Source organism: Oryx dammah, unplaced genomic scaffold, assembly GCF_014754425.2.
Source record: "Oryx dammah isolate SB20612 unplaced genomic scaffold, SCBI_Odam_1.1 HiC_scaffold_2, whole genome shotgun sequence".
Lineage (NCBI taxonomy): Eukaryota > Metazoa > Chordata > Mammalia > Artiodactyla > Bovidae > Oryx > Oryx dammah.
In genome coordinates, this window is record NW_024070186.1 from 75,039,050 (window position 1) to 75,063,124 (window position 24,075).

Consider the following 24,075-nt stretch of genomic DNA (forward strand, 5'->3'; position numbering starts at 1 on the left):
TCTTCTGATGAGAACTTTAAAGATTTACTCTCCTATGCATGCATGCATGCATGCTAAATTGCTTCAGTTGTATCCAATTCTTTGTAACCCTGTGGACTGTAGCCCATCAGTAGATCCTCTGTCCATGGGATTCTTCAGGCAAGAATACTGCAGTGGGTTGCCATGCCTTCCTCCAGGGCATTTTCCCTACCCAGGAATCAAACCCATATCTTGTGCATGGCAAGCAGGTTCTTTACCACTAGCACCACCTGGGAAGCCCCATTTACTCTCTTAGCAACTTTCAAATACACAATAGAGTATTGTTAACTCCAGTTACCACGCTGTTACATCCCATGACTTATTTGTATCATAATTGGAAGTTGGTACTTTTTGATCCCCTTCACCCATATTACCCTACCCCCTAGTCCCGTCACCCCACCTCTGGCAACCACCAGACCTGGGATACATTTCCTCAAACTTGAATGAGTTTTCATATGTTTAAAACCAAACCTGTTCTTTCCTTGCAGGCCAGATCTGTTGAGATCTGAAGGCATCCCCAGTGTGGAAGTGGCTCCCACGGCATCCCCTTTATCCGGAAGCCCCAAACTGTCCTCCTCCAGCAGCAAGAGCCGATATCGAAGCAAACCACGCCACCGACGTGGGAACAGCCGAGGCAGCCACAGTGACTTTGCGGCCATCTTGAAAAACCAGCCCGCCCAAGAGGATTCACCCCATCCCACTTCCCTCTACCAAGCTGAGCCTCAGTACCCATCTCCCCAGCACCATAATCCTCTGCAGCAGCAGTACCAGCAACCGCCACCTGCCGTGTCGCAGAGTCACCATCCCAGACTCAATGTGCACGGACAGGACATTGCCGCCTGCGCCACCAACCTGAGGTACTTTGGTCCTGCAGCAGCCCTGCGGAGCCCACTCAGCAACCACTCTCAGAGACAGATGCCTGGCTCTAGCCCTGACCTCATCTCCACGGCCATGGCAGCAGATTGTTGGAGAAGTTCTGAGCCTGACAAGGGCCAGGCTGGCCCCTGGGGCTGTTGTCAGGCTGACCCCTATGACCCCTGCCTCCAGTGCAGGCCAGAACAGCATGGCTCACTAGACGTCCCCTCGGCCAAGCCGGTGGGGAGGAGCCCCAACCTTTTCAAGCCACCAGCACACAATCCCCTCTTGGAAAATGCCCAGGGTTCTGAGAAAATGGAAGAAAATGAATTCAGCGGTTGTCGGTCTGCGTCATCCCTTGGCGCCTCTCATCACATCACTCCCCCAGTGCTACCTCGCAAAACAAGGCCACTCCAGAAGGTAAGGTGTAAAGACAACAGCAGTGTGTCACTGCCTTTGAGGAATGTCGAAGCCTAGCATATGCTGTGCGTTATAGACTATATATAGAAAATATGCATTTTGTAAAAGGATGAGATAAGAAAAGCACAAATAGCAGTATTTTTGCTTTTAATACTTTCCACACTGCTTAGGTAATAGACTAAAGAATACAACTCCTGAATCAGGGCACTGATTCAAGCATATATAATTTATAAGTAGGAAATAGCTGTATATTAGGGCTATGTAATCAAAATAGGTTGGAATCCATAGCCTAGCCTAGTCCTAAGGATGTTTCAAAAAGGAAGGATCCCATTATAAAACAGATTTTGGAAACATTCCCTCTCAGAGATTCCTAAGTACACGTTTAACAAATCCTTGGCTTTGAGAAATCATGCAGTAACCTACTTTAAGCCAGCTTTTCCCTCACCTGTTTGACCATACTGCCTTGTAAAAATAACACTTATTAATCCCCCATGGAACTCACTTTCTTCCCAGTATATTTTAGAAAAACATCACCTTCATTATTAACCATCAAGACCCAGCCAGTTCTCAGTCACCAAAACCTATTCCTCTCTTCCTCACCCACTGGCTGCCTGTGGTTTATTAGCTGGGAGTCCAGCTAACTCTCTGACCTTATGTAAGAGCACAGGCTTGGTAGTCAGACAGACCTGAGTTCAAAGCCAGGCTCTTCCACTTAGTACCTTTCTGAGCATCAGTTTCTAATCTATAAAATGGGGCTAATAATGGACCCTGCCTCACCGATTAATGTGAAATTTAAATGAGTTAATATGTAAAGAATTTAGAATAGAACCTGGCATATAGCAACATTCCAAAAATATGAGCTCATCTTGCTAATGAGTTAAAAATAACAGTATATATGAAAAGTGTTTAGCACACAGAAAACACCCACTCAGTTCTAACCACCGTTTCACGTCATCTTCATTAATCCGGAATTCCAATGAAGAAAGGAAAGTGTCTGAAAACGCAAATGAGCGTGTTTTGGTCAACTAGACATTTCCTAGGGGAGAAGCTGAAGCTGAGGGCCACTGTCTCAGAGCTGTGCCTCCTCCTCCACATACAGTGCTGCTGCTTACTGGGCACTCCTGGGGATACATCGTGTTTCAGCTAGTGCAGTGGATTTGGGCTAATTCATTCTCTGCGGCTCTGGCCCCTATGGCTAGTAACATATATTTTGGTCGCATCTTTATTGAGATATAATTCACTTACCATACAGTTCTCTCGTTTAAAGTGTACAACTCAGTTCTTTCTATTCAGAGTTGTGTAGCTATCAGCACAACTAATTTTAGAATCTTTTCGTCACCCCCAGAAGAAACCCATCAGCCCACTCCCCAGTCCACTCCCAAGTAACATGTGTCTTTGAACTATCCTGGTGCCATTTTGAGGCATCTATGGGTCTGCAAGGCCACGCAACACACTCCTCACACATTTGGCCTCCCTAGAACTATGCTCCCACAGGGTGGCTCAACATCTCTCTACTGAGATCCACTCCCAGGAGTGCTTTAGGGGGAAGTGCTTGTCTCCTCGGGCAGAATAGCTCCATCCCTGTCTTCCCTATTCAAAACGCATATCAGAAGACAAATGGGTAAAAGTGATAGATTATTAGAACTGACTTTAAAAATAAATTATCCTAATTTGCAAGTGATATTTAGATGATTTACTATGTTAAGTAATATCAGCTGTCTGATAACATCTTGATAATTAGTCTTGGTTGATTGTGGTTGGTTTTCTTGCATTATAGACACAGTTCTTGGTTAATAAACAAATCAGTCAGAAGGCTAAAAAAATAAAAAAAAATAAAAAAAATAAAAATAAAAATAAATTATCCTTCCAACTTCCCTGACGGTCCAGTGGTTAAGACTTAGCCTTCCAACACAGGCGGTGCAGGTTTTATCCCTGGTTAGGGAGTTATGATCCCGCATGCCTCGTGGCCAAAAAACCGAAACATAAACAACAGAAGCAATTGTGTAAATTATGCTCAATTTTTGGTACAGTTATTTGGACCCACTTTACTCACCTCCCAAGGGATTGTTGTAATCCTGTGCATCATGGGGCTTTGGTTAATGATGGTTGATCTTAAGTGGGGCTGTTCCTGTGCCCTTGAAAGGAAATGGAATCTTCCCTCAAGGGGATTGTGTTCTCAGATGAGGTACTTACACACCCTTCCAGATCAACCACAGAGCCCAAGCAGTGACGGGGCCTCAGATGTCCCAGCCATAACTCTCTGACCCATGCCTACGTGCCGATTCAGTCGTATGTTAAGCATCTACTTTGTATGCAGTGTTGTGTTAATGGTAGAGGAGGAATACAACAGAACAAGATGGGATCTGACCTTAAATGATGTATGTCTTAGCAGTAGAGATGATGTAAGCATAATAGCTATAATACTAGAGAAAAAGTGATTGATACATAAAGAGGGGAAGTAGTTGTTGGGCTTTGAAGAACTGAAAGATCACCTCTTGTTGAAGTCTCTGTGTCAGAGCCTAGAACCACTAGTGACAGTGGTCACCAGAGACCACCCCCAAATCTAAGACCTGGTCTCTGGTTTCCCCTCCTGATTACTCACCTGTGGACATTCTCATGGAGCCTTCACCTCCCTGAGGCCAAAGATGACCCAGCCTTACCCAGTTCTATGTGTCCTCCAGCATCTAGTGCAAGGCCTAGATGGACACCCAGGGAAAGTTGCTATATGAATGAATGAAGAGGTATGCTTTTAAAGATTACACTCAGTAAGCTACCTCTCAGTGCCTCTGATGATAATTAAATCTTTTACAGGGTCTCTGTGCATATGTGTGTGCACATGTGTGTGTGTGTGAATGTAAGAAAGAGAAATAAGACTCTTTTCTCCTTGTTCTTCTCAGAGTGGAGATGACTCCTCTGAAGAGGAAGAAGGGGAAGTAGATAGTGAAGTTGAATTTCCACGAAGACAGAGGTAAAACCAATAAACCTATGTGGTTGCTTTCAGTGTAAGCAGGGAGAATCCTGAGTTTGCCACACCTTCATTTCCATCACAGGCCACTTTCTAACAGCCCTTGGTAGGGAAGTTTGAACCCACTGTGTTCATGCTTTCCTGTTGGCCGTTTTGGTAGCTGGCTATGCACTGCATATCCTGGTTTATCCAAATTCACTAGATAAGAACTGAAAGATGGGGAAAATAAATATGACTCAAGGTTATAATTGAGAATATAGTGGGCAGTTTGTGACAAATGGCTGTGCTGTTTTATGGGTAATTTTATTGGTTTCTAGTGTACCTCCTTGTATTAGTCTGCTCAGGCTGCTGTAACAAAATACCACAGACTAAGTGGCTTAAACAGAAGAAATTTATTTCTCCCAGTTCTGGAGCTGGGAAGTCCAAGATTCCTGGTGAGGACTCTCTTCCTGGCTTGCAGACAGCAGCCTTCCTGTTATGTCCTCACATGGTAGGGGAGAGAGAAAGAGCATAAGAGATCTCATCTTCTTATAAGGCCACAGTCCTCTATCAGATTAGGGCCCCACCCGTATGACCTCATTTAACCTTAATGAAGTGGCTGAGCACATACAAACACCTCCTAAAGACCTCATCTCCAAATTCAGTCACATTGTAGATAAGGCTTCAACATATAAATTTGGAGAGGATACAGTTCAATCCATAGCACTTACCATGCCTTGGATTTTATACCTTACCAGGTTAAGTATAGTTAAATTGGTTTATCCTCCTTCAGCCCATCCTTAGAAACAGCTTCCTGCCTAGCCAGCAAGAAGAACAAAGAAGGACCACAGACCCCTACCCCTAGAATTAACAGCTGCTGTCATGTAGAAATATGGAAGGGAGTTTTCCTCCCAGGAGGCCTTTTTTGCTGATAGGCATTCTGTTCCTGAAGAGGAAGACTGTAAGAATACCCCAGAAAGGTTTGTGTACCTGCCCAGAACCAGGAATTTCCTGAGACCAAGGGACTCCCCATACTTTGGTAGATTGTATTCTGGGCCCATATGCCATGCACAAAACTGAAGTCTGTTCTCACCCCTGAGTTAATTCTACCACACTGCCATTGCTACCTTGTTTCCTTGGACACTATGTTTTCTCCTCTGCAGTCAGATTGAGCCTGGATAACTCTCTTTTCACCCTCTGACCCCATTTTACGGGCATCACAATTACTTCCAGCATTTGTTCCTATGGTCACCATTAACTCAGCCTACCTGATGGCTTCCCACCTTTCTTGCTTGCTATGATACAAATTTTGTTTTAAACCTGATGGTTTTGCTTTTTTTATTATAACATTCTTCCCCTTGTCTCCCTTCTGGGTTACCAGCCTTGAGAAGCTGTGTGAGTCCTACCTTAACTTCCCTTTCCCACCTGGGCTTCCTCCATCTGGACTCTTGATGCTATCACTCCAGCCCATCACCTGGCCTGGTCATCAGCCAACCTCAGATCACAGGCCATCGGAATCACTTTGTACTAAGAAATACAGGAAGGTCAGGCAATGACAGAGGGAGAGGCAGTCTTCATTTTTATTATTTGTTTTGTTATTTTAAGACAATGTAAGCTAACAGCATTCTTATTTACTAGGCTCCTTTGTAAACAATGGGAGAGAAATGAGGAAGTTTTATAAATCCCCTCCCCGCTCCCCAGAAGCTTTGTCTCATCAGGGCTAAACCCCAACTTTACCTGGAATGAGCACCTACTGCTGGACAGTGCCCAGAGCTGCAGAGTCAACGTTGCTTCCAAGCTCATTTCTGTTAGGGGTCGATCCACAGGGTGGTAACAGCTCTCAGGCTTCTGAGGCCCCTGTACCCAGTGAGAAATGCAGTCACCGCCAAAGACCAGCAGTAGCCATCAGCTTTGGAGCGTGTGTGGAGCCACATAAGCACAGAAAACCAAGTGAAAGGGGAAACGCAGATTTCTCTCTCTGTTGCTTTAAATAGTTTCTTCCTTTCTGGATTTGGCTCTCCCTCCGGGGCAAGCAGAAAACTAGATCACCTCCCACCAAGGCTGCGACCAACAGACAAGAAAAACAGCCGTTCCTGGGACTAAGTTCCTCTGGTTCTTTGTGGTTCTAGGCCCCATCGCTGTATCAGCAGCTGCCAGTCATATTCCACCTTTAGCTCTGAGAATTTCTCTGTGTCTGATGGCGAGGAAGGAAATACCAGTGACCACTCAAACAGCCCCGATGAGTTAGCAGATAAACTGGAAGATCGCCTGGCAGAGAAGCTTGATGACCTGCTGTCCCAGACGCCAGAGATCCCCATTGAGATATCCTCACATTCGGATGGGCTCTCTGACAAGGAGTGTGCTGTGCGCCGCGTGAAAACACAGATGTCTCTGGGCAAGCTGTGTGCGGAGGAACGTGGCTATGAGGTGGGGTCTTCTCCTCTCTTCTGCTCTCATCACTGTCCCCTTTCCTGCAGGTCTTTGTGTTAGAACATGCTCAAGTCCCTAGGGCCTTTACAATTATGGAGAAGGGGCTGGCAACCCACTCCAGTATTCTTGCCTGGAGAATCCCATGGACAGAGGAGCCTGGTGGGCTACAGTCCATGGGGTCACAAAGAGTCAGACACAACTGAGTGACTAACACACACACATATAGGATAAAATAACTTCCTCTATGAAGTAAGTAGAAGTATAGTAAGCCTCCTATATATGAACCTTTAAGTTGCCAACTTGTGTGTTTGCGTGTCCAGTCACTTCAGTTATTTCCTGTGTCTGGCATACTTTGTCATGTGTGTGCATCCTTCTCCTAGTGGTTGTGCTTTTGTGTAATTTTACTGCACAGCACTATACAGAGTACAGTAGTACAGTATCAATATTTCAAGCCCAGGATGTCTGGAAGCAAGCATAAAAAAGGCAGTGATGTAGCTGGTATTACTGTGTTTTGCATTGTACTGTACTATAAGATTTAAAATGTTTATTTGTGTGTTTTTATGTAGTAGTTGTGTGAAAAGTATTATAAACCTATTACAGTACAGTACTGTATAGCTGATTGTTTTATTTGGGTATTTAAGCTAACTTGGTTGGACTTAATGAACAAATTGGACTTACAAATGTGCTCTGAAAACAGAACTCATTCATATGTCGGGGACTTACTACAGAGATAATAGAGCTTCCCAAAATGGGGTAGTTCTCCCAAATGAAGCACGAACATAAAACTGCTCAGGAACCCTTCACCCCGAGATTCAACTCAAGCATCACTTCTGACCCTATCTCCCAACCTAGTTGAGGGTATCCGCCTCCCTCCCCCAGGTCCGCACCAGCCCCTATGTGCTGTCAGAACACACGTACCACTTCAGTTAACATACAGTACTGCCTTCTCGGAGGATGGGTCACATCATGGTTGGAAGTGTAGACCCTGGAGTCTGACTGCCCAGATGCCAACCTTAGCCTCCCCACTCACTCACTGTGTGATGGGGGGCGAGCCACTTAACCTCTCTGTAGGTCAGCTCCCTTATCCCATATACAGGCATGATAACAGCCTCTATTTCACAGAGGATTAAATGGATTAATGGATGTTAAAGCACTCACAGCAGTGTCTGGAACATAGTGAACAATATATGTGGGACTGTGGTACACTGTTTTCACTGTCTTTATCATCATTGTCACCATCATCTTTCTAAGTCTTCTTTCTCCATAAGCCCCACAAGGACAGGGTCTGGTCTCATGTATGTTAGCCAGTAACCCAGCACAGGACCTGTCACATGGGAGGTGTTCAAAATACATTTACTGAGTAATTGGAGAAAGGAATTAAGGTCTTATGTTGTCTTGACTTTGCAGAATCCTATGCAGTTTGAAGAATCGGACTGTGACTCTTCAGATGGGGAGTGTTCTGATGCCACAGTCAGGACCAATAAACACTACAGCTCTGCTACCTGGTAATGAAAGAACACCCACCCTGAAGATCTCGTGACTATACTGGCATTTCAAATTCACCCCACCCCCAGACTCTTCCCACTCTCCCCCTGCTTTTTTGTCTGGGAGGAGAGCTGCCCCATCTTTCTTACCCCTAGAAATGAGCTGCAATAACAGGAACATGAGACTTCACAAATCTCTGGAGAAAAATATCCAAATGAAATTAAGTCTCACTGAACATTTCAATCAAGAATGGCAGGGATCTATTTTATTGAATATTCTAGCTACTGTAACATTGATATTTATTTTTGTTTGACATTTTAACACTTTGTACTGTAAAGAGTGAACTATATATGATAGAGAAAAAGACAATAATTTCTTGCAAAAAAAAAAAAAAAGAGCAAAAGGAGGAAAGGAAAAAAGTGAAATTTAGGAGCAACATCCTTGGGAGTTTGTGGGACCAGGAGGTATTATTGCTACTTGAACAGGGGACCAGTTCTTTTGGCTGTAAGTGACTGAAGAAGAGCCAAAGCAAGACATACTGAGCATTTTAGAAAACAAAGAGCAGCAGAAGAAAAGCAATTCCAGGGAACTTGTAAACAGACCACACTAAATTCAACCAGCTTGTCCAGATGGGAGATGCAAAGACCTAGAAAAGTTTGGTGACCAGCTACTTGTATCCAAGGTCTTTGAGGGCATGTATTCAAAACTGTGTATGTGGAAGCTGACCTCATTTTTAAAGTTTTAAGCGGCATTTGGTAGTGAGACTTGCAGGTAGCGTCCAACCTTGTCCTTGACACATATTCCACTTTTTACTGTTGTCAGTGTCATGGCCTTGGCGAGTGTGTTACCTTGACCAATGTGTTGATTTTTCAGACTTGAGTGCCATTTTCCTGTATCCTACTTCCTTCCTACCTGTTGACTATGTCTTTTAGGGAAAAAAGGGGCAGGGGAGGGAGAGCCTGAGGAAGAGAGAAGGATAAGACAACAGCGTTGGAAAGGCAAATGTGCAATTTGTGAAAGGACATTCACAGAATGTCTCAGTTTAACTACATGGAGAAGATGGGAATCAACCCTCCCTGGGACCAGGTTGTTTGTCTTCTAGAGTTTTATTGACTTAAATGGAACAGTCTTTGAAGGCAGCTAGGAGGTGTATGAGTCTGCCCAATGTCCAGTCCCAGACCATACCCTATGTTTGTATTAACTCATTCTAACCCCAGAAGCTTTCGTGAGTGGCTGCCACCGTCAGAAAAAAGGCAAAACAGGCAATTTGCAAAAGGCAGCCCCTCCCCCACCACAATAGCTTTTCTGTTAAATGCTACTTGTAAAATGTATTTGGCTCCATGCAAATTTGAATAATTGGATTTGGAAATTCACGGAAAGAACAACTGATGCTAAGCAGAGATTGGAAAGATTTTATGTTGTCCAAGGCCTGAGGTCCTTTCTGTCTCCAGGATCATGGGCTCTGAGAAACAAACCAAGGTATCTGCTTTAAGGAAATTTTAATCTAGAATTTGATATAAAAACATGTTGGCCTAGTTTCTGTCTCCAAGATTAGTCACTGCCAAACACCCTTTCTCGGCTCAAGACCTAGAGAGGATGGTTTAAACGCTTTGACACTGCATCAGATTGGACATCAGGCAAGACTTACACACACAGGTATTAAACCATTTCCAATACAGGTGAAAGCATCGCCCTCCTCCAAGTGATACTGTTTGCATCAGCCAAAAAGCAAAAGCAGGAGGGAATTTAGAGCAGTTCCTTTTGCTTGTTTGATCCCTCCATTTGTTTACACTTTATGTTGAGACATTGATTTAAAATTTAGTGTCTATAATTTATAGCTCTTAGGTAGGATGAAGGAAAATGTTTAACTTATACAGAGAGCAGTATTGTTTCATTAAATTATTCCATTTTGTATGAATTCTGTAGCTGGACTACATGAAAGATCTTAAGTTATGGCATTATTATCATTGTTATTTTATTTTATAATAATTATTATCCTTCTCATTTTCTGTCGATCAGAAGGTGTGGTTTATGGTGTAGCACAGTGATTGTGTTGATTGCTAACCACGAGTTATTATGGATTTTTATGAAGGAATGAAAATGGAACTGCCATGTGGGAGCTCCCTGGTATTCGTCTTAGCTGTATTCCCTCATTTTCTATGTACAGCAACAATCATCTGAGGATGCGGGTACTGCCCTGAGGCCCAGTGGTTAACGCTGTGATTTTGACTTGATCACAAAAGCTCCTAGGTGGGCAGATGACTGAGTGGTGGACAAAGTTCCAAAGCTGTACACTTTCTAAAGTTTCTTAAGAAATAAAATCATTCGATCCATTAGAAGCACAAGAGAATTATTTAATGCCCTGAGAGAAACAGGCCTACAGGGAACCTGCCTGGGGCCTGTGGGATAGTTTCAAAAACTGGCAACATGGTTTGTAATCTCCTTCCTGCTAAATCCCTTAAAACCAACATTTTTCCTCCTAGTTAGGAGAATAAAAAAAGGAAATAGATGGCATGACCAAAAAAAAAAAAAATGCCTAGCTGTGGTGATGATTAGGAAAGTTCTAGCCTGAGGCCTAATCTGTCAGTCACAGAACTGGAAAAGCACCTTTTAAAGCCCATATGTTTCATCCTCTGACTTCAGACCACACTGTACTGTGAATCTCTCTGGCTCATTACTTCTGAGAACAGAGAGGCTACAACTCTGTGTCCTCTTTCTGTCCAGTATAAAACACTGACCCTTCAGCTTATCCAGGCCTTGCCCACCTATAGTGGCCAAAGAGAAACATGAAGGTCAATGTGTCTTATCCCTTTCAGTGATGATCTTTCTGGAAAATCCACTACAATACCTCATCATTTTGATACCTTTTGAATTCCCATCTGGACTGCCTGTCATGATAATGCCATATATCTAACTGGATTGACTGTTAAGAGCGTGTTAGGGCCACAGACAGTGTTGAATCTTCAGGTCATTCACTGTATGGTCAAGAGCTGAATAAAGTTCCACATTGAATATTTTACTTATTTTCTTTAGTAGAAGTGACTAGAGGCTTCAGAGAAGAACAGTGTCTTTAGAGAAATGCCTTCTCTATCCCAGGCTACCCTTCATTGCCTGCTTTGAAGTAACCAGGACAATTTTGAATTGGTGTGTGTTTCTTTGAGAACAGCCCCACAGTCATCTGAAGAGTGTGGAATGAAGAGCTCAGGGAATTTAAGAGCTAATTCTTCAGTCTGACAACTGGGCGACAGTGCTTTAAGGAAACTCCCAGGACTATGATTTCAAGCTTCGTTGCAGATCAAAAGTTTAACCCCCCTGGGATGAATTCCACATTCGTTTAGCATCTGGTTTTGACTGACTGCAAGATAATGAGTTTTAATTTGTGTTGCAGATGAGCATTTGATTCTGATTCGCATCTATTTCTAGATCCTGTCCTCTGAACAACAATTCCTCTTAAAATTGCTTAGCAGAGGGACTGAGAAGCCTGCATCCCCTTTGAAGTTATAATAGACCTTACTACTGCTAAAGCCTGCATCTCCTTTGAAGTTAAAATAGACTTTACCACTGCTAAAGTTTAGACCTGTTTGCTAAATTGTGGGGAGCACCTTCCCAGGGAGGGGAAGAGCTAGCTGTGCTGTAAGATGTTTTGGTATGACCTACTTGAAGTTCAGATATTTAAAAACTTTGGTATCAACAAATCTATCCTTCTAGAATTAAAGATATTTTTAGTTGTATTTAATTAGTACACTGGAGTTCCATTTCAGGGCCTCATTGTACTGAATTTGCCTCTTATCCAAGTAATAATAGACTTGATGGTTTGGGGTTTTCTTGGTACAACCTAATTTTAAATGCCCTCTCCCACTGTGGAACACTGATGTTTTTTTCACTGTGAATGTATCCTTACTGACAAAAGATTTACCTTTTTCTTCCATGCCCTTATGTCTCACTCTCCACCCTCTTTTCTTAAAATGTTTCTACTTGAACTTCTTGCACTGAATTCTACAAATCCCAAGGAATTCCTGCCCTGCTCTGCTCATAGTAGGGTTTGCTGTATTGTGTTTCATTTTTCTACCAAGCAGAAATCAGAATACCACCACATACCACCATCTACCGTCTTCACGCTCGATATCCCAAACTGTGTTATTTGTTAATCACCATATTCTTTCCCGCTGAGCCGGGACACACCCTCCGAACCTCTCACAATGCAGCACTTGGAGCAATAATTACCCCTTGATTGGAGCTGGTCTGCAAGGGGAGATCTATTTGCTGCCCCAACCTTAACCTCATAATTTCCTAAGGTGGTTTGAGATCTTGAGTTAGCCCACACTGGAGAATGATGGGATGTACCAGTATGCTGCTTATAGGTCCCACCCTATGGCCAAAGGGCAGCATGAAAGGCAAAAAAGGCTGCTCCATGCCTCCACCCATTGCCCCTTTGGTGTTATGATTGCAATTGAATTCCAAAATGTCTCATTTACATCATTTCATTGTGTTACATGAGCCTGTTCCTTACCACCTTCTATAAACAGAGGGTTAATTAAGAAGTCCTAGTTGCTTGCTTCTTCCTTAGATTCTGTGAAACTGAGGTACCAAAATGATGTGACATCCTTTTTAAGACTTTTGACTTGTACTGTCAGTATGAATTTAGTGCCTTTCTAGGCAGCAAGAATTTTCTTCATTGCTGATTTCATAGAAAAAATGCCCCAATATACTCACACCGCCAGTGTTACCAACATACACAGACTAGCACAGAAGAAATCACATTAGTCTGCCTGTTTGCATGTTACAGCGAATACTGCAGCACCTGTTCAAATTGGAACGGGCTAGACTGCCAAGTGGAGGACCTTTGTAGAAACTGGAACACTTCTCAGGGACAGGTGGCAGAAGAGGGGAGCTCACTGTTCTGAGAAATAGGGTTACCCAAAAGGAGTTGGGTGAAGGCTTCCCTGTCACGTGACCAGAGCACACTGGCAGAATTTCCCACAGAGCCAAGTCCCCTGGCAGACAGCAAGGCCACTGTAAGGGAAGTGCGAGTACTAGTCGTTCAGTCACGTCCGACTCCATGTGACCTCATGGACTGTCCATGAAATTCTCCAGGCAAGAATACTGGAGTGGGTTGTCATTTCCTTCTCCAGGGGATCTTCCTGACCCAGGGATTGAACCCAGGTCTCCTGCATTGCAGGCAAATTCTTTACCATCTGAGCCACCAGAACCGGTTCTGTGAGGAGACTCCCAGCCAAGTCCCAGGCCTGCTCTTCAGAGCCACTTCACAGCACTCAGGGGAATGCTGGCTCCTGGCCCTAGGCTGTCGCCTGGTGACCAGGCAGACGGGGTCCTCCAGGGGTTGCAGGTCAGAGGGAACCCCCACCAAAAGGTGCAGGCTAATAGGAAGGTGTCCTTTACTGACCGTGTCACCTTGGAGCTTGCTCCCTCCAGAGTGCCCACTTCTCAGATTCTGAAATGTGACAACCCACTTTGATTCTTGATTGCAATAAAACGTGAGTTCAGTTTGAAGCAGATTAACTTCCTTTTTGGTAGTCAAGCCTCAAAATGAACTCCCTCATCTGCGTCCTCTGTGGTCTCTCAGTTCTCCTGCTCCTTGTGCAGGTTCTGATGCCAGCTCTCCCTCTTGGTATCGGCCAACTGTACAGTGACGGGAACAAGAGCGACTGTCAAAGCACACAAATGCGCGGAATTAAAAAGTGGACGCCACTGTTTCCTGCCCTGTCTTTTCCTTAGGGACTGCTTGTGTCCTGGGAGCTACCTTCACAAGTTTTAGAATTTGTCAGGGAAAGGAAAACTTTACATGACTGGGTTTCCTGCAGCCCGGAAAAATAGGTGGTGAGAAAAGCTGGTTTCTGTGGCATTTTCATCAGACACATCCACAGAAAGAAGAGACGACCATCATTGTGTGATTGTCTCTTCATGATTATTCTGCCACATCTGAGACAGGCGCTCTGCTCCTTCCCCACAGCTTTCCTGCTGCCCACCTTGCAGCTACTCTGGTATGAGAACCCGACTCTCAAATGTGCCCAAGAGGGAAAAGGCGAAAATGAAAATCTTCCAGTGCATACTACTGGTGAGAAAGTAGAAAGCTAAGACAACACATTGGATTGTCTGATCTCAGCCAATCCCGAATCCCACTGGCAAAGTTAGCAACATGCACACACACACAGCACACAGAATATATATGTCCGTTTATTTGGGAAACTGCTTTGCCTGTAAAGTCACAACTGCTAAGGCACATTGTTGCGAAGTCAAGGGGAAGGAAGGAGAGAGACAAACCCAAGGATCCAGGTAAAGGGCAAAGGGTACAGGCTTTCAGCAGTGTGGAGAGCTTCCAGTGTCTCCCCTTGCTTCTACCACAGAGCTTCAAGTCCAGCTGGTGTCCTCCTCATGCCCTTTCTTGTTCTCAAGCTTCTTTTAAAACAACACATGCTTAAAAATGAAGTACTTGTTATGTTTTTATAGATTATACTGTGTCCAAAAAACACTGCTTGGGAATTCATTCTTTATAGTGAACAAGTATTCCCAAGAATTCGTGTAGAACAACTGATCTGCATTAAGCCTTGGCAAGAGTCTTGGCCAAGTCAAATCAAAAACCAGCAGATGGTGCCCAAGGGCAAGAGTTCTGATAAGAAATGATGAGTTACTCCTGTAGGGGCACAGGATCCCAGAGCTGGTCATTTTAGGTGCCAAGGTCCTTTTGTCCTTGGAACTGAATTGATCTGTGCCAATTACAACACTACAGCTATAGAAAGCAGACAGCTACAGATTCGTTAAAACACAACACAACAAAGTAATCCAAAGCCAAGTTTTCTCCTTGAATTTCCCTGAATTGAAAGATAAAACAGAATTATCCCTCAGTTATTCTCAGGAAATGAAAAAAAGCATTTGGAGGGTATGCAGGCTGGTACCTGCATACCAGCTGGTACGGTGTACTGAGTCCATTTTCCCAACAAGACAGAGGAGGCATTCTCACACAGAAAGGACAGACTAGAAAAAAGGTACTGATGGTCATTTGGTTCAGGTGAGTCGAGTGCTCTGCACAGATAGGTAAGCACTTCTCCAGAACATATTCATAACATACAGAGTGAACTCCACTGATATTTAATAGTCTGATTGCAATCAGCTGAATTGTCTGGACATGCAACCAAGAGGAGATGTGACATGTGGTAACATCAGTGCGTCTGAACACAAAGAGCATTACAGCAATCACTGTGCTTTTGAGCTGTACATGGAAATTGTATGCAGTTTGTCAGCCTGTTTCCCTTCATTAATGCAAGAGGTAGGTCATCAGCAAAAAAAAAAAAAAATGTATTGAAGAAACACTCTTCAGGAGACTAACAGGAAGTGTGGTTCAGTGATGTAGGTTCACGTCATTAATCTACATTTAGCATGTCCACAAGGGACGAAAAAGGATAAAGCCTGTCACGACAGCTGATCCCTGCGTGGAAGAGGCACGCCAGACAAGGGCCGTCAGCATCCTCTCCCGAGACACCTCAGGGCTTGACAAGAGGCAAGTATGACACACTACCCTGAATGCCTTGTTATTCAATAAAATACAAACAGGATTTCCTGGGAGGCCATCCATTTTGCAGAGTGTCTTGCTAAATCTTGGTTGGTTTGAGAATCTGATACGATTCACCTTCCAGAGCACAGTGTCCTTCGTGACAGGACAGGGCACACAGAAGAACAGTGTCCAGATCACCTATTGAGAATAATTTAAAAACAATGAGGGGCTTCAGAGGACCACATCCATTACATACATAAGCAACAGAGTCCAGGGAGATAGCACCCAAGAGACCCAGATCACGTGACCTTCCTACTATTCAGAGAATGAGCGTTGCTTGTTTCTTTCAAACGTAGGTCTTTCTGACTAACTTTTTTAATGAGGGTTCCAGGAACTAAGGCCACCAGGGCAATGGCCAGCAGTTTAAAGGCAGTTTCCCAGGAGAAAAGAGCATCCAGAGAGGTGAGGGTGGACAGGATGGAGCCCGTCTGCACACAGATGAAATTATATGGGATCAAACCTGGAGGAAGAAAAGGGACATCCTGTTACTCTGGGACAGGAAAACAAAGACCAGTAGTGCTTCAGAAAGGTCACCAGTGATTCACAACAGTGACTCCAGTTTCATACGTGACTGCTGCACAATTCTGACCCCTAAACATATTTCCTCTTTCCCTTCTTCTCTTCCATTCCTTCCCCTCCTTTCCTCGCTTCCCACTACATTTGCCTCATTAAACAAAAGGACTTGAGATGGTTTGCTAATATTTAAACATTTTTTTTTAAACAGGAAAACAAAACAAGAATAAAACAAAATGAAGAATAAACAAAATTAAGGCAAAAATGCATAAAGTTCACTCATTTGCTAGAAGCGTCCCCAGATTTGGTTCCGAGTACCCAACAGCCCAAGCAAAGAGAAACACCAGCATTATGAGTTGTGCAGTATGCCCAAGATAAAAACAAGTTTCTTAGAAGTAGTAGTACTGTTTCATACTCTGTACTGTCTGTAAGAGGTCATCGAATCCACTGGATCCCCAAAGTGACTGGTGGCCCAAGAGGCTGACTGTATCACAATCCCCCGTGAAGCTGTTAAAAACACACTCTCAGGCTGCGCCCCAGGGACTCTGGTCCTCTGGGTCTGGGGGTAGAGCCCAGGAACCTGCATTCGAACAGCCTCTCCCGACTCCCACTCCCAAGACTCTGATTGGTTTGGGGCCCCCTGATGATCCACTCCTCTTCTCTAGCAGATGATGCCTCAAGATGAGACTCATCAAGGTCATATACTCTGTCAGAGGCAGAACTAGAACCCTGGTCTCTGGAGTCCTTCCAAGCCTCGTGCACCTGGTTAATTACAGGCTGCTAATAGAGATACAGAGGCACTCTCATCTAAACGCTGGTCTAACAGAATTAGCTGTGGTTGATTCTGCTTCGATTTAAGATCTCAGCTTCTCCCAAGGAATTCCCTATTAATAGCAACTGCTCAACCACAGATCTGTCGTGTTTGACCCAGAGGCCTGAGTAGTCTTTCCCTTCATTTCTAAAGAAGGTTTAAGAGAGACGATCCTTGCCTTTGGCTGGGAGAGGGTGGGGTAGTTTACTTCCAGTGTGGAGAAAACAATAGTCACTGATTTCACAGGATATTAGCCATTTTTCCATTCAGATGAAAGTGGTCCAAAGCTGATACTTAAAGAAACACTGCTGTCATCCTAGCCCTGCATTTAGCCAAGTGGCTCATTGAGGGTAAGGAGCTTGCTGAAGGTCATACAATTGTCAAGAGGCGAGAAGGAACTAGCTCTTCCTAAGGCAGATCTTAATGGAAATAGGGGCCAAAATCAAACAGGAAGCCCTTGCTCTGACCTTCCCCTTCCTCCACCTTCTCTTCCACCCACAAACCTGAACTCTGCTTTCACTGAGCCCTTACAGATTACTCTTCTAATCCCAGGGCCGAGCACAGTGCAAACACACAACAGGCATTAAATACAGGTACAGAATGAACAATCCCTAATTTTTCCAGAAGTATTTTTATGGGTTTTCATGTTCAAGCCCAAGTAGACCTGCTATCAGGAACAATTACGTTAGACAAGGCTGCACGATGCTCTCCGTGAGCCTGGCTCACAGAGGCAGGCATGTGCCCATGACGACTGTGAGATTCAGACTTAACACGCCGCGTCTTACCGATAAGAACAGAGAAGAAGAACTGCACGATGGGGATGTTCAGAATCGGGGCCGAGAGGTTCAAGAACCAGTTTGGCGTCATAGGGAAAAGTCTCAGAAACAGTAAGAAGAAAAACAGGCCGTTTCTGTTCTCCTCCACCTGAAGCCAAAGACAAGGCCATTAAGAAGCAGAAGCATCTCCAGCTGGTGAAAAATCTGTTGGTGCCAGGCACTGTTCTAGATACTTCTCATATTCTATAAATTCCAGGGCAGAGACTATTTTCCTCATTTTTAAAAAGGAAGTGCCTGGGACTTCCCTGGTGGTTCAGTGGTTAAGAATCTCCTTTCCAATGCAGGGGATGCAGGTCTGACCCCTGGCTGGGGAACTAAGATCTCACGTGCTGAGGAGCAACTAAGCCAGAGTTCCACAACTAGAGAGCCCAGGGACCACAATGGAGACCTGGTGCAGCCCCCACCTCCCCAGAAACGGAGGTGCCTGAGGCTCAGAAGTCAGGAACCTGCCCAAAGACACAGAGCCGGCAGTGATGGAGCTGGAGGCTGAGCTCAGGCCTTCATCTCTAGGAGACATCAACAGACCCTCTGGAGCCTCCTGCGGCAGGGCAGGGGGGCACTGTGGGAAACCCCTGCACCACACTCCCCTCAGGGCCATGCCACGACTTTCTAGGGACCTGGCACTCAGAGGTGCCCTCTAGCCTTACCTTCTTCTGCAGCAGGAACACTTTGTCAGGAAAGTAGGAGACCACCAGCTGTTTGCCAAAAATACTGGAGAGCAGGTAGCAGCCCGTGGCACCCACTGAGGTCAGCACGCAGCACAGCAGAAGCCCCAGCCAGGGCCCAAACAAAGCACCGGCTAAAACATTCTGTGAAGGAAACAAACGCTCAGCATGAGGACATCCGCCAGCTGCCAGCCATCTCGTCTTGAAACCTGGGAGGCCTAGGTTCCCTCCTCCTTCAGTGATTTTCCTGGACAAAAAACCCTATTCCCATTGTAAAGAGATGAATGAAAGGCGATGAAAGAGCTGGGAACTACAACCCTGGCTTCAGTCTTCTCACCCTTAAAACTGGAAAGAGGATTAAAACCTCAGAAGACAAGACAGAATTAAATGGGAAAATCTACGCCTAACACCCAGCCTTCCACATGGGCTGTGATAAGTCGTGCAGACCCTGAGGCTCTGGGGAGGCAGAAAGAAAGCTCACAAGTTATTTTTTGCTATTCTAAATGGGCACAAACCATGGATTTCCCCTTAGTTAGACCACATGAGCTTTACAGAATGTCTCGTTTCTTTGCTTTCTGCAGGAATTACATCTCTGTGGTATGCTAACCCTGGCAGTTTTGTGTTGACCAGATTTCTAGCTGACACTCAAAAAAGCCTACGATGAACCAAAAGGGAAAAGTGAACCAATACTTCCTAAATGCAGTCTGGCTGGAATCCAAGAGAGAAAATAAAAGGACCTGGAAGCGAGAAGGCGGGGATCTCCCCAGCACCTCCAATGTGTTAAGGACTTGACGACATGTCCAATTTAATCCCCAATATGACCCTGTGCGGTATGCCAGCCTCACCTCATTCTACCAGTTGGAGATTAAGTATGGTGCCCAAGGCCACATGAAGAAGAAATAGGAGGCACCCCCAGGGAGCAGCCGGCTCTTTGCCCTGCAGAGGGATCAGCTCAAGAGAGAGAGAGAGATGGGGGCAACCCCAGGAGACAGATGGCCTCTGACCTCCGACACCACACATGTCCTCATCTCTCTTGGCGTGGCTATGTTTGCTTTTCTTCCAGTTGCTAACAAAGACACTGCTGAGGCAGATCCAGCCTGAGCTGAATGTTGGGGCAGGAGGGAGAAGCAAGACAGAAGGAAGCTTTCAAGGCTGCCTGCTCAGTGCCGAAGCTGCTGTGTGCCAGGTGCACCATCCCTGTGTCAGCCCTTCTGCACCCACTCGGTCATTTAATCCTCCCACATGAACAATCCCAGGGGGTTATGTAGGAGAGTCTCTGTTCTACAGATGAGGAGGCAGGTTGGAGAGGTTAAATGGCTGGCTCACTGTTACACAGCTGGGATCTAAACCTACCCAAAGCCATAATATACATATACATTTATACCAACCAGCTTACAATGCTGCTGGGAGGACAGCACAAATTCCCTCCTGTATCACCTGAGGTGGAAGCATCCAAGAGCCCACGCGCAAGCCTGGATCTAACACTGCAGCTTCCGAGAGCCAGGGGGCTGCCTGGAAAACCAGAGTGACTTGTCCCCACCACACCAGGGAGGTTTCCCGACTCTCTCCAGCCTAAAAGCACCAGGAACAACCTGCATCTGTTCATCAGACGCTTACAAAGGCACTTCCCTGTGCCAGGCAAACACACAGGCTGTGAACAAGGAACAGGCCCAGCCCTCAAGGAACTCACAGACTAGTGGAGAAAACAGATTTTAAAAGAAAACCAACATGTAGAAGGGGAGAGGTCTCAAGGACGGTGCTCCACAGCTGTCAAATCCTTAGAAACAAAAGCAGCAAACTTGAGAGGAAAGGCAGGCTCTGGAGCTGGAGGGAAGCGGGTGGGGCGAGGGTTCAGACCCCAGCCCTACCCACTCCTCGCCTCCTCACCAGGGACTTGACTTCTCACCATTCACTTCCTTGTCTGTAAAATGCAGATAATAGTGCCCGTTACTGGCTCTTGGGAGAATTAAATGATGTCGAGCGGGTAGAGCAACTAGGACAGCGCCTGACACAGGGAAAGCTGTCAACAAACAATAGCCACGGTGGCCTGTCCTCTGACCTGTAGGCTCTGCAGCCTAATGGCCCCTCTGCAAAGAAGAACGTGGCTTCCTGGGAGGCAGGCACAGGAGCAGGGCAGGATACTGACCAGGAAGCTGGACCCAGGGATGGCAAAGCTCTGTTTGTAGAGGTAGGCACTGCAGAAGAGCAGGAACACGTAGACCTGGTGTTCCTTTCGGTATTCTCGAAGGACCGCGGAGAGTTCCCGCAGCTCAGCCAGGTCCGAGGGAAACCATAGTGACCTGGAGATTTGGAAAAGCAGATGGAAACAAGAGTCGACAACAGCCTCATACCTAATAAAGTCACTTGCTGTGTCTTCTTTCCCAAACAGATTTTTAAATGTGCCCATCATCTGGTCTGCTGGGAACCAGCAGAGATGTGGGAGGCTAGGATGATGGATGACCTGATATTTATAACACAGTGGAGGCAAGAAGAGCCTTGGTTTGGAAGCAAGGGACCCGGCATAGCATCCTAACTCTGCTACTATCCAGTGGTATGATCTCAGGCTAGTCCTTGAGCCTTAGTTTCCTTATTGGAAAAATGGAAGGTTAATGGTGGATAATCACTAAGTTGCCTCTTAGCTCTCAGATTTTATGGACTAGTCTTTTTTAAAATTTTTAATTGGAGGCTAATTGCTTTACAATATTATGTTGGTTTCTGCCATACAACAACTTGAATCAGCCATAAGTATACGTATGCCCCCCCTCTTGAACTTCCCTCCCACTCCCCACCCTATACCACCTGTCTAGGTTGTCACAGAGTAGGGGGCTGAACTCCCTGTGTTATACAACAACTTCCCATTAGCAATCTATTTTACATATAGTAATGTCTATGTTTCAATGCTACTCTCTCAATTTGTCCACCCTCTCCTTCCCTCGCTATGTCCACAAATCTGTTCTCTATGTCTGCGTCTCTATTCCTGCTCTGCAAATAGGTTCATCTGTACCATTTTCTTAGATTCCATATATACACATTAATACATGACAGTTGTTTTACTCTTCCTGACTTCCTTCATTCTGTATAACAGGCTCTCGGTTCACCCACCTCACTATAACTGACTCAAATGCGTTCCTTTTTATGGCTGAGTAATATTCCATTGTATAAATGTACCACAGCTTCTTTATCTACAAACAATAAATGTTGGAGAGGATGTGGATAAAAAGAAACCCTCTGGCACTGTTGGTGGGAATGTAAATTGATACAGCCACTATAGAGAACAGTATGGAGATTTCTTAAAAAACTAGAAATAAAACTACCATATGACCCAGCAATCTCACTACTACACATATACCCTGAGGAAACCCTAACTGAAAAAGACACATGTACCCCCAATGTTCACTGCAGCATTATCTACAATTGCTAAGACATGGAAGCAACCTAGAAGTCCACTGACAGATGAATGGATAAAGAACTATTCCTAAGAGGCAAGTGGACTAATTTCTAGGCAAGTATTGAACGCCCTGAATTGCCTTCCTTTTCAGGGGTAAACTCTCCCCCCTAAGCTTTAGGCCAAGGACAATTCAAACTTCACACTTAAGTTACTAGGTAAAACGATTGCTTTATCAATCACAAAGGAGCCAATTAAAGGTTCCCTGGGAAAGTGTATTTGTCCCACACCATAAACATAATCTTCTTGATAACATGTCAGGCTTGAAACCAACCCTTTCAACCAGCCTGCTTTTCACCCTGCTCTCTATATGGTCCTCAGCATACTCTGATTCCTGTACAAGGGTTACCCTGTACAAAGGCTACCTTGCCTCTGCCATCTGAACAACTCTGGAATCCATCAATGATCAATTACATGCAAACCCTCCTGGTTCTCATTAGAATGTTTCTCTTACTCTGACACCCACAGCACAGCCTTCCCAGCTAGAGCAAAACAGTCACTGAAAACAGCTGTCCTAATATTCAAACATAATTAACATACATCCTCATTATCTTCACAAATAGTAGGAGGGTTTCACGACAAACCGGCCCGGTAGGTATTTGTACCACCTCCTGCAAAAGGAAAAGCTGAGACAACCAAGAAGAGACAGTCGGTAACTAATTAGTGAATAATTTAAAGTTGTCCATCCACGTTTTTCCTCAAGCCCGATATGCCTTCAAGTCCCAAGGGCAGATCTGACCAGAAGTGAACTGGGGAGGACGAAAGAGGGAGGCTGAGAGCAGTCTTTACGAACCGGCTGCGGGTCCACATCGGGGCGAAGGTGGGATGCAAACAGGGGTCAGGCCTGGGCCTGGGAAGGCAACGGGAACATCGCTCAAGAGGCGATCCAATTGGGGGGAGCAGAGGTGCTCCAGCAGGATCAGCCCAAAGTTAGGCGCGCGTTTCCCTCCGCAACTAAAGAAAAAACAAAACCAGAAGGCACCAGACGGCACTCCCGCGCGGCCGGCAGCGTGCAGATGCTAGCCAGGGCCAGGTCCCAGCTCCTGCTCATCGGCCTGCCCAAGACTGAGCCCCAAATCCCGGCCTCCGACGCCGCCGATCCGGGAACCCGAATCTCCGGTTCCCAGACCTCATCCTCGGACCTGGCTCCCTTCCTCTGACCCGAACCTCGGACCCAGTCACCGCCACCACGCACCTGTCTCCAGCCTCCTCGGCTGAAACCAGAGTCGACGCGCGAGGCAGTCGCGTGGACAGCAAGTACAGGGCGAAGGTGCTGCCGGCGAAGACCAGGAGGAGGCCGATTAGGGAGTGCATCGCGGCCCCCGCGGAGCGTCCTGGAAGTAACGCCAGGAACCTCGCTGCCTGCCGGCTGCGCCAGCGGAGCGGGTTAGCAGACGGACAAGGGCGGGGTCTGCTCCGGGCCCCGCCCCCATCACCAGGCCCCACCCCCGGCCCGGACTCCGCGAGCCCCTGGGTCTAGAATCCGGCAGAAACCTTCCTTTCCGGGGAGGAAGGAGGGAAGCGGGTTCAGGATGGGGAACACGTGTATACCTGTGGTGGATTCATGCTGATGTATGGCAAAACCAATACAATATTGTAAAGTAATCAACCTCCAATTAAAATAAATTTATATTAAAAAAAAAAAAGAAACCTTCCTTCCTTCTGCTCTTGCTTCTGTCCTCGTTCCGTCTGTATATATTTTTTATAGTTTACCTCTGTCTCTTTCTCCACTTACTTGCTGGGTCCCTGCCAGGTGTTAGGACGTCCGGGGTGAATCAGGAACCCTGACCACAGCAAGCTTGCAGTCTAGTGGTCAAGATAGACTTGTTGACCACCAGCTGAACCAGAGGCTCCAGTCCAGTGCGGTGGGATAATCAAAGCGACACGGAAATAAAGAGAATTTCCTTTTATTGAACTCCTACTATGTGCCCAGTATCCCTAATCCTCACAACAGTTCTGCAAGATTGTTTTTTTGTCTTTACTGAACAGATGAAAAATCTGAGTCTCAGATTAAGTGACATCCCCCAAGAGAGCCAAAATTAGAATCCAAGTCACCCTGGGTCCAAAACTAGTGGTTCTGTAC

General features: G+C 45.5%; 2 protein-coding genes across 6 annotated transcripts in view; one reads left to right on the forward strand and one right to left on the reverse strand.

Moving 5' to 3' along the window:
- The window catches only part of MAP3K13 (mitogen-activated protein kinase kinase kinase 13), a 158,852-nt gene extending 145,189 nt beyond the window's left edge, over positions 1 to 13,663 (forward strand). For all 3 annotated transcript variants that reach the window (XM_040252444.1, XM_040252460.1, XM_040252453.1), the window contains 4 exons: positions 507 to 1,293; positions 4,191 to 4,261; positions 6,367 to 6,664; positions 8,075 to 13,663. In XM_040252444.1, the coding sequence (XP_040108378.1) occupies positions 507 to 1,293; positions 4,191 to 4,261; positions 6,367 to 6,664; positions 8,075 to 8,176 (1,258 nt within the window). In that variant the 3' untranslated portion in view covers positions 8,177 to 13,663. The remainder of the gene's footprint in view (positions 1 to 506; positions 1,294 to 4,190; positions 4,262 to 6,366; positions 6,665 to 8,074) is intronic.
- Positions 13,664 to 14,329: 666 nt separating this feature from the next.
- Positions 14,330 to 23,386, reverse strand: TMEM41A (transmembrane protein 41A). Of its 3 annotated transcripts, none has more exons than XM_040252480.1 (5): positions 23,188 to 23,386; positions 20,694 to 20,847; positions 18,530 to 18,691; positions 17,832 to 17,970; positions 14,330 to 16,182 (listed from the first exon to the last, which is right to left on the reverse strand). In XM_040252480.1, the coding sequence occupies exons 1-5, from the start codon at positions 23,304 to 23,306 to the stop codon at positions 15,962 to 15,964; spliced, it is 795 nt and encodes a 264-aa protein (XP_040108414.1). In that variant the 5' UTR covers positions 23,307 to 23,386; the 3' UTR covers positions 14,330 to 15,961. The 3 variants fall into 3 exon arrangements, with proteins under 3 accessions (XP_040108414.1, XP_040108405.1, XP_040108421.1); XM_040252471.1 differs by having other exon boundaries at positions 20,607 to 20,847; positions 23,188 to 23,357; XM_040252487.1 differs by lacking the exon at positions 23,188 to 23,386 and adding an exon at positions 22,786 to 23,134.
- Between the last annotated feature and the right edge of the window lie 689 nt (positions 23,387 to 24,075).

Excerpts from the sequence above, each read along its gene's own strand:
- TMEM41A (XM_040252471.1), bottom strand. The coding sequence starts at position 23,306 with ATGCACTCCCTAATCGGCCTCCTCCTGGTCTTCGCCGGCAGCACCTTC. Across the intron at positions 20,848-23,187 it reads GCCGAGGAGGCTGGAGACAG|GTCACTATGGTTTCCCTCGG; the intron begins GTGCGTGGTGGC and ends CCAAATCTCCAG. Across the intron at positions 16,183-17,831 it reads CTTCTTCTCTGTTCTTATCG|GTTTGATCCCATATAATTTC; the intron begins GTAAGACGCGGC and ends TTCTTCCTCCAG.